Here is a 15989-nt window from a genome sequence, read left to right as displayed (position 1 = left end):
GTTACTTGACAGAAGTCCCATCCATCCCTGAAGGTCATTTTGGGACCTCTTATTTTACCATTCCGTTGATGTAACTCCTATATGAACTTCTATCCTCTGCCCAGGCGGAGAAGGTACGAAAGTTGAGCGACGAGGAGTTTTCTTTCCATTCTTTGGGGGCATCTACTAGGTCGAGAACCATGTACCCAGCTTCCAAAGGCTACGTTCGGGAGAGGAGTGCTTTCCGTACGCTTGTTGTCTCTTAGCCATCTATATTGCCGCCGTTTTATTCTCTCGATGATGGTAAGTTTGACCTTGAGATTTTGGAGAAGCTTGGTGTTTGAGATTCTATCATGATAGGTGATAACAGCAATGTGTCATAGTTTTATTAAGAGTCGTTTTTTTACCTTTCTATCTTTGCATTTTCTTTCAATGTTGGCTTTTATCCGTGTTTTTATGGTTTATTTTATTTAAGCTTGTTTTTTCTATATTTCACAAAAGTCATTTACCGCTCATCCTTTTATGCATTACATTTTTTGTTTTCAATTAGTTTTTAAGGCTTATTTGTTGTTCTCGTTGCTTCTGTTGCTTGTTTTGTTTTTTCATAACTAAGCATAAGAAAACAATTCGGCTCCATTGAAACTTGTGGTAGACATTTTCAAATAAATGTTTTATTTAAACAAAATGTAAATAAATGTAGATGAAATAAATTCTACGTGGCAGAAGAAGACGAACTACAGTTTCGAAACCAGTACTCCTTTTTTCTAATAAAAAAAAAACAAAAAATCCTTTTTTTTTCCCCTGCTTCTCTAATAATCACTAATACTCCTTTTTAAAAACATTAAATAGCAGTCAAACCCGACAAACCACAATATACTACAAAAAAAAAAAAAAAAAAAAAAAAAAAAAAAAAAAAAATCCTGATCGATACCTGAAGTATCGTATCCTGATTACGATACTTGACTTTACAATCATTACAAGAATACGAGGGAACTTACGAGAAGTAAAATGATGAGACACACAATAAATAGCGCAAATAGCTTAAAAACCCTCCTAGGGCCTGTTTCTGTCGCACCCGTTGTTGCTAAAAAAAATTTAGTTAGTTCGTGAAAACAGATTTGCTAACTGATAAAAATATGTCGCCAGCACTTCGTGGGAATTCAGTGTACGGAAAATTAAAAATAGGACGTTCAAATGTAAATAGCGATTAAAATAGGATTTCGAAGTTCATTACAAGTATAAAAATGTGATACAAAACTGTAAAACATAGTTTTATTTTTAGTTTTTGTGCTCTAATTCCATTATCCTTTCTCCAATAACGTTTTCGAATTTGTTAGATAAATACATTTCCTTTTTTTGTAGCAATTCCTTTCAGTTCATGGAAATATAATTGATTGTAGAATTGTAAATAACGTTTTTTTTAGGACTGATTGGCCATTAGTATTACCCTATATTGACTTTGATGTAATCCTACGCTAGTGCTCAATTACATGTCAAATAATGTCAAAATGACCCATTCAACATTCAACAAAAAATTATGTCAAAAACTAACTAATGTCAAAAGCATATTTTAAATTTATTCAAATTGTATCCATTTCTACTTTTAATTTCAAAAAGATCAAATTAATTCACGAACAAACCTCCCGTTTTAACTTGTTTAGCCTTCGCCCCGAAAGTTTTAGGCTTCTAAGGTCTTACTGTGTGTAGATTTATGTTTTTTTTTCTTATGCATTATAATCAGTTATTTTTACGGTATTAAACGTATCGATGATTAGTTCTTGGTGATATCTTAGCCTCAATTGCTCGTCTTCCGTCGTCCAGACGGAGTTTACGAACTTTTCGCGTTTCTCCAGACGAAAAAGTTCAAATGTTGACAGCGTTGGTATTACAGTTGATCCAGTGTGTAGTTGTCCTTCCAGATTGGTTAGCTCCGAAAGGTGATAGTGAGAAGAAAAAGGACGAGTTTATTCTGCTCAATTCTGCTCAATAAACAAAACCCTAAAAAAAAAAAAAAATTTGATATTGGTAGACAGAGATTTGGTAGTGAGTGTTATTCATCAAAAGCTTTGAGCTTGAGAATATCTGCCTGAATTTCGAAAAAGGGGGGAAACACCCCCAAAATGTTAAACAATCTTAATGAAAATCACACTATCAGATTCAGGGTATCAGAAAATCCTACTTTTAAGTTTTAAGCTCCCATATGCAAAAATGTAGAATTTTTGTGCTTATTTGTTGTTGTTTTTTTCCCTAAGGGTGACTGTATTGAACCAATTGTCATATAATACTGGGATACAGTCAATTGCAATGGAAATTAAAAGTTTTAGTACTCTTTTCAAGTGACCAAAAAGATTGAATGGCAACTAGCTCCCTCCTATTGTTCTGCAGTAAAAATTCTCCATTGGGGAATATTCCATGGCAGTAACTATCAACTGGGGGGGGGGGCCTTTCCACGGAATGGGGGATTTCTGGCACAATTTTAAAATCGATCAGAAACTAAATTCTTTATCAAATGAAGGTATGCTAGAGAGAATTTTTCAGTATGAATTGTCTGCAATAAATTTTCTGGGGGAATTTTCAGGGAGGATGGGATTGCCTGGGGGGACATTAAGGGGAGGGGTTGTTTTATGTGTTAGGAACTTTTCATAGAGATTTTCTGTGGAGAAGGTAATTTTCCATGGAGGGGAGCCGGGTCTCCATTATTGTTTGAAAAATGACCAGAAATTGAGCAAAAAACCAACAAGTTTTTTGAACTGAAAGTAAAGAGCAAGATTAAAACTTAAAATTGTCCTATATACGGGGGGGTTACAGGGGCCGTTTCATTAGAACAATAAGTTTTTTAGAAAGTTCTAAAACACTTTAGCATGAAGAGCTAGGGTTGAGGATGGGACAGTCCCCTTATATGCAGAATAATTTCTGTTCATTTCAAGTTTTGATGAAAAAATCCCCCTCCCTTAGAAAATTAACCCAAAAAAATCTCCATAGGTTTCGCAATAACAAATACTAAATGTAAAAATATGGGCAAATTGCTTAACTTGCAGCCCTTTCCCAAGGAACTATGAAAGGTTTTGACTATGGTCAATTAAATGGCTATCCTCAAAATTTTGATCAGATGCCTTTGGGAAAAAAATTGGCGTGGTAGGTGGGCTAGGTGCCTTCTAATCTTTTTGGTCACTTAGAAAGGGCACTAGAGCTTTTTTCGTTCGAAAGAGCTATCTCCTGATCTTCTAGCACTATTAGTTGAACACAATTACCCCTGGAAAGAAAAAAAAACACACATTAGACCTTTAAACCTTTTTGTAGATAGAAGCTTGAAACTTAAACTTGGGAGGTTTCGACTATGGTGAATAAAATTTTGATACGATGCCTTTGGGGAAAATTGGCGTGTTAGGTGGGCTAGGTGCCTGCTAATATTTTTCGTCGCTTAAAAAGGGCACTAGAACTTTTTATTTTCGTTCGAAAGAGCTATCTCCTGATCTTCTAGGACTATTAGTTTGATACGATTACATCTGGAAAGAATAATAATAATAAAAAAAATAATAAATAAACACACATCTGTGATATTTCTTCTGCCAAAAAATACAAAATTAAACTTTTTTGTAGATACAAGCTTGAAGCCTTTACAGAGGGTTATCTGACTTGCTGAATCTCATGGTGTAACTTTTATCAAGATTACTTGACGTTTTGGGGGTGTTCCCTCTCTTTTTCGAAAATTGGGCACATTTTCTCAAGCTCGTATCTTTTTATGGGTAATATGAAACTTAATAAATTTTATATATTTGGAATCATCATAAAAAGCCAATGCTTTTAACGTATCTATTGTTTTCAAAATTTCGTTTTTTAGAGTTTTGGTTAGTATTGGATCGAGTTGCTCCTTACTTACCGTTTGTTACCACGGACTGTTTGATACTAGCATTATAACCTATATTACTTTCCAAAAGAAATCAAAGCAGCATGGCTATAATAGATTCCAAGTTGTCATTTTCCTAGAGGGACAGGGTTCCAAGTATAAGGCACAACTTTTCTTTACGGGTGTTGGGTCCACCATTTCTGCTTCACTGTTTCCACAAATTCGTGAATTTATCCTCCTTCGCCTATAATATGACCAAAATGTTTCCAAATTTGAGCATATATGAAAATGAATCTCTGAAAATAAAAAGAGAAGAAAAACAGCTCAAGGTGGCAAAAACAAAGCCAAAATAAACAGACAACTGATAAAGATCAGCAGAAACTGATGTACCTGGCAGCGCTAATGGAATCAGTCTCTAAGCAAAACTACAAATGTCTGTATCGATCCAATATTTGTCATCAAACCTTTGAAAAAAATTATCAAATTTACCTGTATATTTCTGAATAATGGAATACTTTTGTACCATTTAACAATTTTGTACAACCAATGGTCAGCAATTGAGAGTAAACTGGACAGATAATCACCCAAATCATCTGGCTGCCCTTCACTCCGATCCCTTGGCAAAGAATTGGCATTTCATTCCTGGTCCGAGACTTGCCATAGGTGTTCAAACCGCATTATATCCTATATTAAAAAAGGGAGAGGACTAAGGGAAAAAATGTAATCCTTAATTAAGATTAAATAAAAAAAAACAAGTTTTTTTTTTAATTGAAAGTAAGGAACGACGTTAAAACTTAAAACGAACAGAAATTATTCCGTATATGAAAGGGGCTGTCCCCTCCTCAGCACCTCGCTCTTTACGCTAAAGTTTTTTATTGTTTAAAAAAAATAGAGTTGTGAGAAAGTCGACCGTGACGCGTTGACCAGAAATATTCCCATAAATCAAGAGGGATTAAAGATCAAATTTACATTTTTGATGCGTTTTTTTAAGTTTTTTGTACCCTTTCCCCCTCAAACAGAAGTCCTGGTTACGGCCCCAGGGATTTTACATCAATTCTTGCCTCCACCCACCCCTCCTCTCTCCCTTAGAACTAATTATGTGCTTATCTGGAGGGTCAATGAGAACTGGGATGTTTTGGCATTAAATGCAATCTTTGAGGTATCTCCCTTCCTCCCTAACTTCAAACCAATTGGAGAACCTCATTGTAGAAGTTTAAGTGCCTTTTTAAGTTTTGTAATTTATCCATTGCTTACAGATAATTTCTGCTATTGGGAAACATTTGGACATTTTTCGCGGGGGAATTTTCCGTGGGGGAAACTTGCCATTGGTGGTTTCCGGGGAAAATTTCCCGAGGAGGAGATTTCAGGCATGATCTGAAAAATGATAAGAAATTAATTAATTTTTTTCTTTAAATGAAAGTAAGCAGAATCTTCTAGGATAAATTATATGCATTTATCAGTTTGTTCATTCGGTTTTTTTTGCTGTCATTTTTATTCAGAGAATGAATGTGTCTCTTTCTAATTTTTTCTCATAGCGCTAATGAAGGGTAGTGGTTGTCCTCCCAAAATATTCGTATTGCTTCGTTCAGTATTTTCGTCGACCTTAAAAACTCAGTTCTTGATCCTTTTTTTAAATTTATTTTAAGATTTCATTATTCATTATAATTTCTGTTTATCTGTGTTTAATTTCTTTAATTCAGAATATTTTTTGTTTGTTTCAAGTTTGACTTTTTGGACGAGTTACTTTTTGCTGATTTAAATTTGGATATTGTATTTGTTTCTTCAAAATTTTGTTTCTTTTAATTTAATAACAGCTAACGATTATCCTGCCATCTGTTATCTACAACAAGTTTGATAACTAATGCTTGAGCCAAATTTTAGTTACACCTGTTGATAAAAAGCCCGAAGTTTATGAATGATATGTGTTTTTTCTTGATTTTAATATCAGATTTGCACTGCAGAAGTTGAAATATTGAAATGACTGGATAGTGCTTTGAAAAGCCTGTATTGACACCAATTTGATCCTTTGTATGGTCTACTAACCTGATTGAATGATGATGATTTTATCGTCAGATAAGGAAACACTGCTTTTAAAAGCTTCAATATTTCCTGATTTCAGTCGACCTTGCCTTGAGTCTTCACTCTGATAGGAAATACATTCTAAGACCGCACTGGCTATACATGACAATTGAAACTCAGAGAGGAAAGACAATAACAAAATGAAAAATAATATAAGAAAAGGATGAAAAAACGAGGATTTTGTCTGCCAGTGGTGAACCATAAAGACGAAGAAACGAGCAAATGTTTCGACAAGGACCTCTGCCAAGTCGTCCTCAGTTCTAAACAAAAAAAAAAAGAAAGAAAAGAACCAAGAATCCAACAAAAATCGAATCTTTCGAAGTTTACTTTACAACAACAGAACATAAACTAAATAAGAACCAGGTTGGAATCAATGAAAAAGAAATTTACTAGGATGATTGAGCAATAATTCTTTGTTTTGCTATAGCTTTAGCTGGTCTACAAATTCGGTCTTGATTTGATGTGCAAATAGGTTCTCTCGAGTTAGACCGGGCGAAAATATTGATTGAGTCCTTCAAAATTAAATTTTTATAAATGGGGCTTAATGAAATATCTCCAGTGTCTCTATTTATCGCTAAATTTAGGTTTATGTATTTTTTTATCTCAATTACCTCTTTAAAAGATTGTGGTAGGCCATTTACAAAATCCTCGTTTTTTTCACCCTTTTTTTATTTCATTTTGTTATTGTCTTTCCTCTCTGAGTTTCATTTGTCACTCTGATAGGTCAATGCTAAAGATCACACTTGAAAGTTGAACATTGCTCAACTCACCAAGATTGCACCAACTCACCAACTCATTGCACCAACATTGCACCAATTCACATACGCATTATTGATGCTGTAGTCAAGCGTAATTTTGCTTTTATCCACACTTATGACTATAACTTGGTGGCTTGGATATAAGAATAATACCATTCACCATAAACGCTGTAACTCAAATGTCAGGCTTGAACTATGGCAGATCAGAAACAAATTGATGTCAGTTGTTTCGGCTATCCTGAATGGAAAGAGGTACAAGGGTATAAGTTGTCTTATAAACTTGTTTTTGGTGTTTTATTTTACCGATTTTTTTTAATCGGAAATGTTGTAACCTCTAAGCTTAGTACATTGAAACACAGTGTGTACGACTAATTGAAAAGGAAAAAAACACATTTCTAAGTAAAGGAAAAAAGAATTATACAAGCTAATTAAATGTAAATATTTAGTTTTCTTTTAGTATTTGGTAGAGACGTCATTAGACAACCCAGGTGCAGGTCTTAAGGCTGAAATACTTCGATTGGGACCAGAAGGCTTGAGGTTTCAACCCATTGGTAGAGACAAACATGGCCGAAAATACTGGTACATAGTTGATACGGAGTGTAATATATGGTTGTATATGGAAGATGAAGATGATGTGAAATGGGAACTTTTGGCAAGGTAAGATTGCCTCTGTAGAAAAAAACAGAAGCCACTATGGAATGTTGATAACTTCATCTCCTTGGAAAGTAGAAAAGTGTGGAGTTGTCATATTTTTCAGGCTTAGTATCTGATCAGCATTAAGTAGCAAGGAAGATCAAAAGGTATTATATGTTTCCTGCCTATCAAAATGTCGTATTTGCAATATTTCGGGAATAGCTTGAGGAATCAAGTTGAAACTTCCATTAAATATTGGTGTTCAATTTGACCTAAAATTTTGGAAGAATGGTACAGAAGGCTGACACAGTTTTGTCTCCCATCTACCAGAGCGTTTTTGCACTACGATATAAGCCCCTAGAATATATTCAAGGTTGAATAGCATATATGGAAGACGAAGACGATGAGAAATGGGAACTTTTGGCAAGGTAAGAATGCCTCTGTAGAAAAAGGTGGAGTTGCCATACAGGTCGCAGTACAAAGTTTCGAGTTAACAAATGAAACGACTGCAAATATTTTTAGCAGTTGAAGAAAAGAAATTGCTTTTTCCTTTCTACCAAAAAGCTTTCTACATAGCCTATACCAGTTCTGGTGGGGAGGGATGAAATGGTCCTCTTATAAGCTCAGTTGCAATTATGGCTCAGGTCAATGAAATTATGGAAAAAGTAAGGAGCAGTCAAGTCACCAAATATGACAGCTGGAGTGCCGTTTCTCATGTGCGATTTTTGACAAAATATAGCTTAGCATGCTATATCATGCTTTATCTAAGGAACAGTTCAAGATAATCTTCATCTTTCCTGAAATTGCAATTCTGATATTCTTGTCCAGTGTTATCACTTCCCTATAATACTACATTCTCTGAAAAGAAAAACTTTCACTTTTTTCCTTCTTTTGTTTTGATAAATTTTTGTCACAAGTCTTTATATCCCTTTTTTCATTACTTATAAACATGCTAAGAAATTCAATAGAAATTGAAAAAATTAAGTTTTTTTTCTCTTGATTCATGTAGACTATGCAATATAGATTGGTAATTTTCAATTTATTCAAAATTGAACCCTATAAACATAGAAGTTACCTTCCACTGTTAGCAACTCTCCAGTGTATAAATACAATTTAAGGAAGTATAGTTCCTTAATTTGAAATTGCTAAAATAAGGCTTATCAAGGCTCTTCACATGAAACACACCTGATGTTATTCTTTTTCATTAATTGCGGTGGTAAGCTAAAGAGAACTGGAAAAATAAAATCTGATTTATCTAGCAATTGTATTTCCAGGAATGCAGAAAACTATTGACTGAGAAATACTAGCTCTGCTTCAGGCTTCAGGTACCCATTGTACGGGTACCTCAAGACGGACCTCAAATTTTGACTTGGGGAGAGTGGCAGAGGTAAATTGAAAGACAGTGTGTTGATCTGGGTTATCAAAATATAATAGATGCAATATCTCAGGAATGGCTATGGGAAACTTCAGTTTTTAGGCTGGATGGAAGGGGTGGGGCTGAAAATATTTTCCCTTCTATCCAGCTAAATGTTTTTGGGCTTAGTATCTAAGCAGTATTAAGTAGCATGGTAAATCAAAAGTCATTATATGTTGCTCGCTCATCAAAATATCGTATCTGCAATATCTTTGGAATGGCTTGAGGAATTAAGTTGAAACTTCCCTGAAATATTGGTGTCCAACTTGATCAGTTGAAACAGTTTTGAGTGTGAAATAGTTTTGTCTCCAATCCATTAGAGCGTTTTTGCGCTACAATATAAGCCCCTAGAATCTATTCAAGGTTAAATACCAAGGCAAATCAAAAATTGTGTGCTGCCACGCTATTAAACTAACGTATCTGCAATGTCTTGGTAACGAAAAGGGGATTAATTTGGAATTTTCAGGGAGTGTTGGAAGATGGAGGACCAGTGATGTGCAAATTTAGAGTCAAGGGAGGGGCAGAGGGGAGAGAGGCGAAACTTGTTTGTCTGTAATCCGCGTAAAAGTTTTGGCGCTATAAGCCCCAATGGAACCAATGGAGTATATGCATTTTACGTACCCCGGCAAATCGAAAAATCAAAAAACGCTATATAAACCCAGTTTACCAATACACCATATCTTTAATATATTGGGAACGGCTTGGGGGCGGTGGGGACTGATTTGAAAGCTTTCAAGGAGTGTAGGGGCGGAATAAGCGAACGTTTTTTGGGTTGTGGAAGGGAAGAGGGCCCGAACAAATTTTTGTCTCTGATCTACTTAAAGCTTTAGGCCTTTTTTTCACTGTGATGTAGCCAAGTAAATCGAAAGACAATATACGTACCCAGGCCCTCTAAAGTTATCAGGTAAGAATGTGGGGGTGCAAAGAGATCAGGAGTCATGGAATATTGACTCACTCAAAAAAGGGCCAGCAATTTTTTTTCTGAAAAGTTTGGAACTCATATTCGTCATTCCCTTAGTAATGGGGATTCCTAAGCGTTTGAAGAACTTGAAAAACATCTTGGTTTCGGCCAAAAGTTTTTTTTTCTATTGGCTAATTCTCAATTATTTTTTTTCTGTATCAGTGCCGACGAAAGAAGCTACTAAAATTCGAATATTTTGTTTACCCCACGCTAAAAGCCTAAAATATTTAGGGCACCCAAAAACGGGACCATAACTTTTGCGTCTCTAGTCGGCTTGGGTTTGTAAATTTCTTGGCTAATTCCATCCATAAGTAGTTTTATCCATACTACTATGGATGAATGTATGAAACCTAAATGAACGGAAATGAAATATGAATAATCAAGTCAAATGAAATTAAACGGTAATTACCACTGATTAAGGTGGTGCTACCACTTTATCTGCATCTTTCCCTGTGTAAAAACTAACTCAGTGTTTGCTCCGTTCTGCTGGGGGAAACGCACTAGTGACAATTTCCGTTGGGATACAGAATTCATTAATTTTTTTTGGAACTTATCAGTATTCCTTGTAATGCGACACTTGTTATCTAATTAAAAAGGGTTGTATTTTATAACCGTATATTAATGCCAATCGGAAATTCACTTCTACTTGAAAGAGTAAAGAACCGTTATTGTCCCCAATAAGCACAACTTAAATAAACGAAAGTTTGAAAAGAACACTAGGATCTTCATTTTATGCTGATTCTAAATGTAACACTTTTAGTTTTGGGCTTTCCGGGATTACGCTGCATAATTTAGGTTTTGGTCTTCATAATTTCAAAAATTATAACATTTAGAGAATGTTAAAAATCTCTTTCCCGCCTTAAAAATGGTGTAATCCTTGTAAAAATTAGTAAACAGTATACCCTTAAAATTTACCATGTCTGAAATTTTATATTAAATCTTTATTAATATAATCTATAAAAAAAATAGTTACAACTAAATTACTGCTCTAGCCAATGATGAGAACACCATTACTGTCTGAGCTTTTTCATAAAATAAAATGGGACAGCGTGAGCAATGTGTGGTTTGGAATGGGCAAAAAACAAGTAAGTTAAGATACCTTATGACCTCAAATTTCACTCTTTTGCATCAAGTTTTATGATTTTTGCAACTGACCTTTGGTTTTGGCATTATAACTAAAGATATACGAAATTTTTAGTTTTCCTTGATAAAGAACGTCCCAGCTACACTTTTAAGGTATAGTTGGTAGGAGTAAGTTTTAGAATAATGGGAGAGAACACACTTGAATGCGAATTTTGTGTTCTGTTGCTTTTTTCTAACCTTTAGTTCTACTTTCCATCCTTTCTTGTCTCATAGTGTTGATTTTTGCCCCAACAAGGCAATAACGAAATATTTGCCGTTGTAGGAAAGCCATCCGAATCACCGAATAGCCTACTATAAGTTGTCCTGGTTTTCAAGCGTTCAAGTGAATTTGTCAAATTTAAAGTAATGAGTTGGTCAATTAATTAGCGGATAACTAGACCAGGCATAACCCTCCATCCTTTCGCGTCTCAGGGTGACAATTTTTGCCCCAACATGGCGATAATGCACCATTTGTCGTTGAAGAAAAGCCATCTGAATCACTTTGCCATCTGAGACACTTTGTATATGTAGCTATTTTTAGGCATCAAGAGGTTGCAACACTTATGATCAGGACTGCAATTTTTTTGCAGGGATAATTTTAAGTATTTATGTGGAGACTGTAGAATACCCTTGCGGGTGCTTTTTGGATTTGGTTATAACTTCCCAAAATGAAAGTAAAAAATTTAGATAGTAAATTTGGTGTACAAATTCAGTATTATACACACACACATCCTGCAGTTCCCCTCACTACTATGGGAACACGGGAATTTTTCCCATTTTGCCCTCTTCTCTTCAAAGGTTTGCTAGTAACTTATGAACACATTTGCTTAATTGCTCCTTTAATTTATGCTCTTTAGTTTAAATATCATGTTTTAGGGACCGTGAATCAGTTTCAAAAGTAATTGACAATCTTGTATCAGAGACAGAAACCGTTGTTAAGGAAAACACTTCAGAGTCTGTTTCGCCTGAGGATACGATTGATGACACCCAATTTAAGAATAAAATAGAGAGTGATCAGAGGAAAGATGAAGAAAATATGGATGATGCTGAAGGGACCTCTCCAGAAGTCAATAACAAGGAGGAAGGAGATAGTAACCCAAATGAGATTAACAATGATATTATTAGAGAAGATGTTAGAGAGTCTGCTTTGCTTGTGAGCGGTTCGGGGAGATAATCTGAGCCGGAAAATGGAGATCAAGGAGAAGATGAATCTGACAAAAAAAAAATGAAGGTAAAACTCCTCTTAGTTTATTTAGTTGTAACGCAGTCTTGGGATAATCATGATCATTTTTTTTATTTAGCTAAGCAATACAATTAAAACACTTATCAAAGTGGTGGATAAAGGTTCCTTGAAACCATAGATATATCAATCTGAGAATTGTTTGGGATGTCAAAATTTTCGTACAGGGAGGAAAGGGGAGGGGGTGACGTACCTTGGAATTTATTTTGAGGTTTGATTTTTCAGACGCCAAAGCCAAGTGAACAGTATAAAAATTATAGAACAACCTTGAACAATCTGTTTTTTGTTTTTTTGTTTTTTTTTGGGGGGGGGGGGTAGATGGCATCCCCCGCCTCTTCTATCTGTATCCATGTCTTGCGTTGGAGACAGGCCAAATATAGAAAAACAATTTTAAACCCAAGATTTTTCGAGAGGAAATGGGGTGTACTCAATAATTCTTAGGGATAAAAGTCTACTTTTCTCCTTCTGCTGCGCAGGTATGTTTTAATTTACGCTTGCACGCAGGAGCAGTAAGGGTTTGGAGTGAAAAGCTTGTTCGAAAAATGTTACAAGAAATTGCTGGGAAAACCTTGACATGACGCAAAACGCAGAGAAGTTGAGACATTTTGGCCTAAAGCGACTCATTCTTAAAATGTTTTGTAAATTTCATCTTGGAACAAAATCTGATTCCTCCCCTGAAGAAGCTGCTAGTCTCCTTAGACTAGAAGCTCCTAAATTGTATATACATCGTCTTTATTTCAATTTCATAATGCAACCTTGGTCCTCTTTTGAGGGCTAGAAATATATCTATCCCTCTCCCCTCGTGGGATCACGAAGAAGATTTAATACCTGGCAGTGTGGAGCGATAAAGGTAAACTTCAAATATATCAAGACCTAACCCTGCTGAACTGGCCACAAAATATTCAATTAAGACTGCAACCTTCAAAACATTACGTATAAAATGAAGCTGGATGACGTTTGTCGGTTTGTGAAGACGGGAAAATGAAGACGTTGGTCGGTTTGATTCTGAGCATGGCTATCTTTCGGTTTTTGAAAGGACATCCCATTGTAGGTCTTTGGCAGAGCCTCTGCCTAGTTTTCAGGAGGCTCTACATTCAGGTTTCGTCAAGGGTAAATTTTATTCACAGTTCTATCAAGAAATATTTAAATAACTATAAATATGGCAATCTCAAGGTGAATGCTACCACAAAAATTCTATGGTTTTGTGTTTGCCTCACGTGGCTTTGCACTATGATGAGCTGTTGTTTGGTTTATTTTTCTATTATTCCATTTTTATATTGGACCAATCTATTGGTCCATATTTCATTTTTGGCTATGGTACACCAGAATTTTTTGCTCGAGGGGAGTGTGCACCCTTAGTTGGGAACCTGGTTTAGACTGTGTTCATCTTTGCTTCTTTTTTTTTCTTTGTCAAAGCGGACTAATAGCTTGGTGATTTTATTTTATGTTGAATAAATTAATATCACATTCTTTGTTTCAATTTGAAAAAACAGAGCCCTTAAAGAGATGAAGAGTTTGTAGTCTTCATGTTCTTGCTTCAGACCTTCTTTAATTTATTTGTAAATTCTGATATACGACTGGAAGGGAGGGGGATAACTGCAATACATTTTCTGGTCTATCCTTGCTCTAAATACTCATGCAGGTTTCAGAACTTGCAACAGAAGAAAGTGAATGATGTTTCTTTCGGTGGGGTTTGGAGGGTCTGAAATGCTGAATAAGGGGGCTTTGCAGGTTGAGTTGCTTTTATACCCTTAGGGAAAGTTCTTTACCCCTATCTTTACCTTACAGTTACGCTTTGCATATTTGTCAATTTCGGATTTTCGAATTTGACTCAAAATCGAAGTTATTAATACTGTTTTCAAATAGCAGTCAGAGTTTTATTATTTTTCACATTCTTACCTCCTTGAAATGCTCTTTTTCTCTGAAAGACTAAATCATTTCTGCAAAGGAACAGTTTTATCAAGTCACAGATGATTTCAACTGCTTCAAGCTTTCGGTTCTGTGCTACCTTTTTTTTTTAGAAAATGCTTGAAAAATGTACTTTTCAGTGTAATTCTTTGCAAAGTTCTTGCCAAAGAGTCTTATGATAAATCCGGGATTCATTATAGATTCATCGTGGTCCTCTGCGGCTTTTCAGTGTTTTATATTTAATTTCTTTTTTTTTATTATTAAATATAAAACAAATTATTATAAAGCATAATTAAATATGAAAAAATCTATTTTATTGAATAATTATATTTGATAATTTTTATCCAATAATTTATATGTAATAATTCAATATTTAATAATTTGCAATTATTTGCCAAGAATAAAATCGCTGTTTTTTTTTTGTTTTTTGTTTTTAGTAGGCAAATAATAGATTCACAAATGACAAATCATACAAAATAAAATATTCCTGTAATCAGGGCATTAGTCAATGATTACCCGTTCCGTTTCCTTGCCTGGGTGGTTTTTTGAAAATATTGAAAAAGGTTTCATGTACTTCTGTGATATACCTCTGGTGGTAGTAGTATCAAATAATCTCGAAAAACTGGAGACTACAATTATTGATTTCTAGCAGGAAAACTTGTGGGACAAGACATGAAGACACATATGTTTAGATCTGAAAAACGATTTCAGATGTAAAATTTTCGATTTTCTTCCTTTTTAGTGTAATTTACTACGCTTATTTTGTTTAAAAGTGGGTTATAAATAAATTATTATTATTTCTTCTTTTTCTTGTTTAGGGACGCTTTCGTATAATCTTAATCTATTCTTCCTGATGTTTGGAGACCCTTTCGTATAATCTAACCACTGGAATCAAATTCTGGGCCTTGTAGAGGGTTGCTGCAGCTGAATTTCAATTGTGAGTTCCCGTATTATCAAGCTCAGAGCAGTCCCACTGTGCCACTACAGGACAATAGACGATTTTATTATTATAGAAGTGAATAATATTCGACGATTGAATATTATCCAACTGGATAATATTCAACGAAGCATAAAGCTATTCTTTATGCTTCGTTTTACTTCTGTATATTTAATCTTCTCTAGGTCGTACCTAATTTGCGTGTTGATAATGTTTTTTTTTAGTATCTGCTGTAACTGTGGAAGATATGTCGTTGGGTCAAAGTATTCCTGTTTTTGTGCAACGCACTGATAATAAAACAAATTTAGATCAGTCAGATTCTGCCACTGTGCTAGGTCATATTCTGTGTCAGTGTGTTCCTCTATAGTTCCATCCTCAGAGGCCGAAACTTTGTCAGAAGGCAAAGCCTCTGCAAACATAGCTGAGCCTTCTCAGCAGCTAAAGAGAAAGTAGAAGTGAACAACTTTAGTGTGTTAAATGATAAGAGTTATAAGGTTGATGCGTCTTTAGAAAAAAATGCAATTAGTATTGATAGTGAATGTCAAATTTCAAGAGTCAGTGAGTCTGAAAGTATATCTAATGACCAAAGTAAAATGAAGGAAAACACAGTTGTTGTATTATTTATGTTTCAAATATAGACAACGATCCTAGTGTTGTATTGTTAAAGGGTGACAAAGAAGGAGATATTGATAACTCAGATACATGGATTTATTTATCACAAAATGATGATTATGAATCTCCTGGATCAAGCAGTATAGCAATAGTTCCTGATAATGGTAAAAGCGTACTAAAGCCTACTGGCAGTCTTACAGACCCTGCTAGTTTAGATAAAAAATTATTAGAAAGCAGACATGAAAGCGCGCATAATGAAAGAGAGGATCCTAACCTTAGTGTTGGTCTTAGTAATACAAGTAGTTGAACACCTACTAATGTTGATAAAGAAGTTAAACTAAATCAAAACACACTATATTTATGCAGGTTGTTAAAAGGGCATATTAGCAATATCAAAGGAACAGTTTAGAGTATTAAATTGAAACTATTGCTATTTGCTCCCTACTATTATTATTACTGCTACTACTATTGAACTAAATCAAAAGAGTTTAAGTATATC

General features: G+C 34.8%; 1 protein-coding gene across 1 annotated transcript in view; it reads left to right on the top strand.

Annotated features, from left to right (window-relative positions):
• Positions 1–15536, top strand: part of LOC148941343 (remodeling and spacing factor 1-like) — a 54508-nt gene extending 38972 nt beyond the window's left edge. The window contains exons 3-5 of the mRNA XM_089104340.1: positions 7121–7320; positions 11670–12024; positions 14760–15536. Coding sequence (XP_088960466.1) covers positions 7121–7320; positions 11670–11967 — 498 coding nt within the window. The 3' untranslated portion in view covers positions 11968–12024; positions 14760–15536. The remainder of the gene's footprint in view (positions 1–7120; positions 7321–11669; positions 12025–14759) is intronic.
• Positions 15537–15989: the final 453 nt, after the last annotated feature.

Source organism: Artemia sp. Qi Xiang Cuo, chromosome 18 (genome assembly GCF_049724085.1).
Source record: "Artemia sp. Qi Xiang Cuo chromosome 18, ASM4972408v1, whole genome shotgun sequence".
Taxonomy (NCBI): Eukaryota; Metazoa; Arthropoda; class Branchiopoda; order Anostraca; family Artemiidae; genus Artemia; species Artemia sp. Qi Xiang Cuo.
Note: the sequence above shows the minus strand (reverse complement) of the source record. Positions and strands in the feature narration are given on the sequence as shown.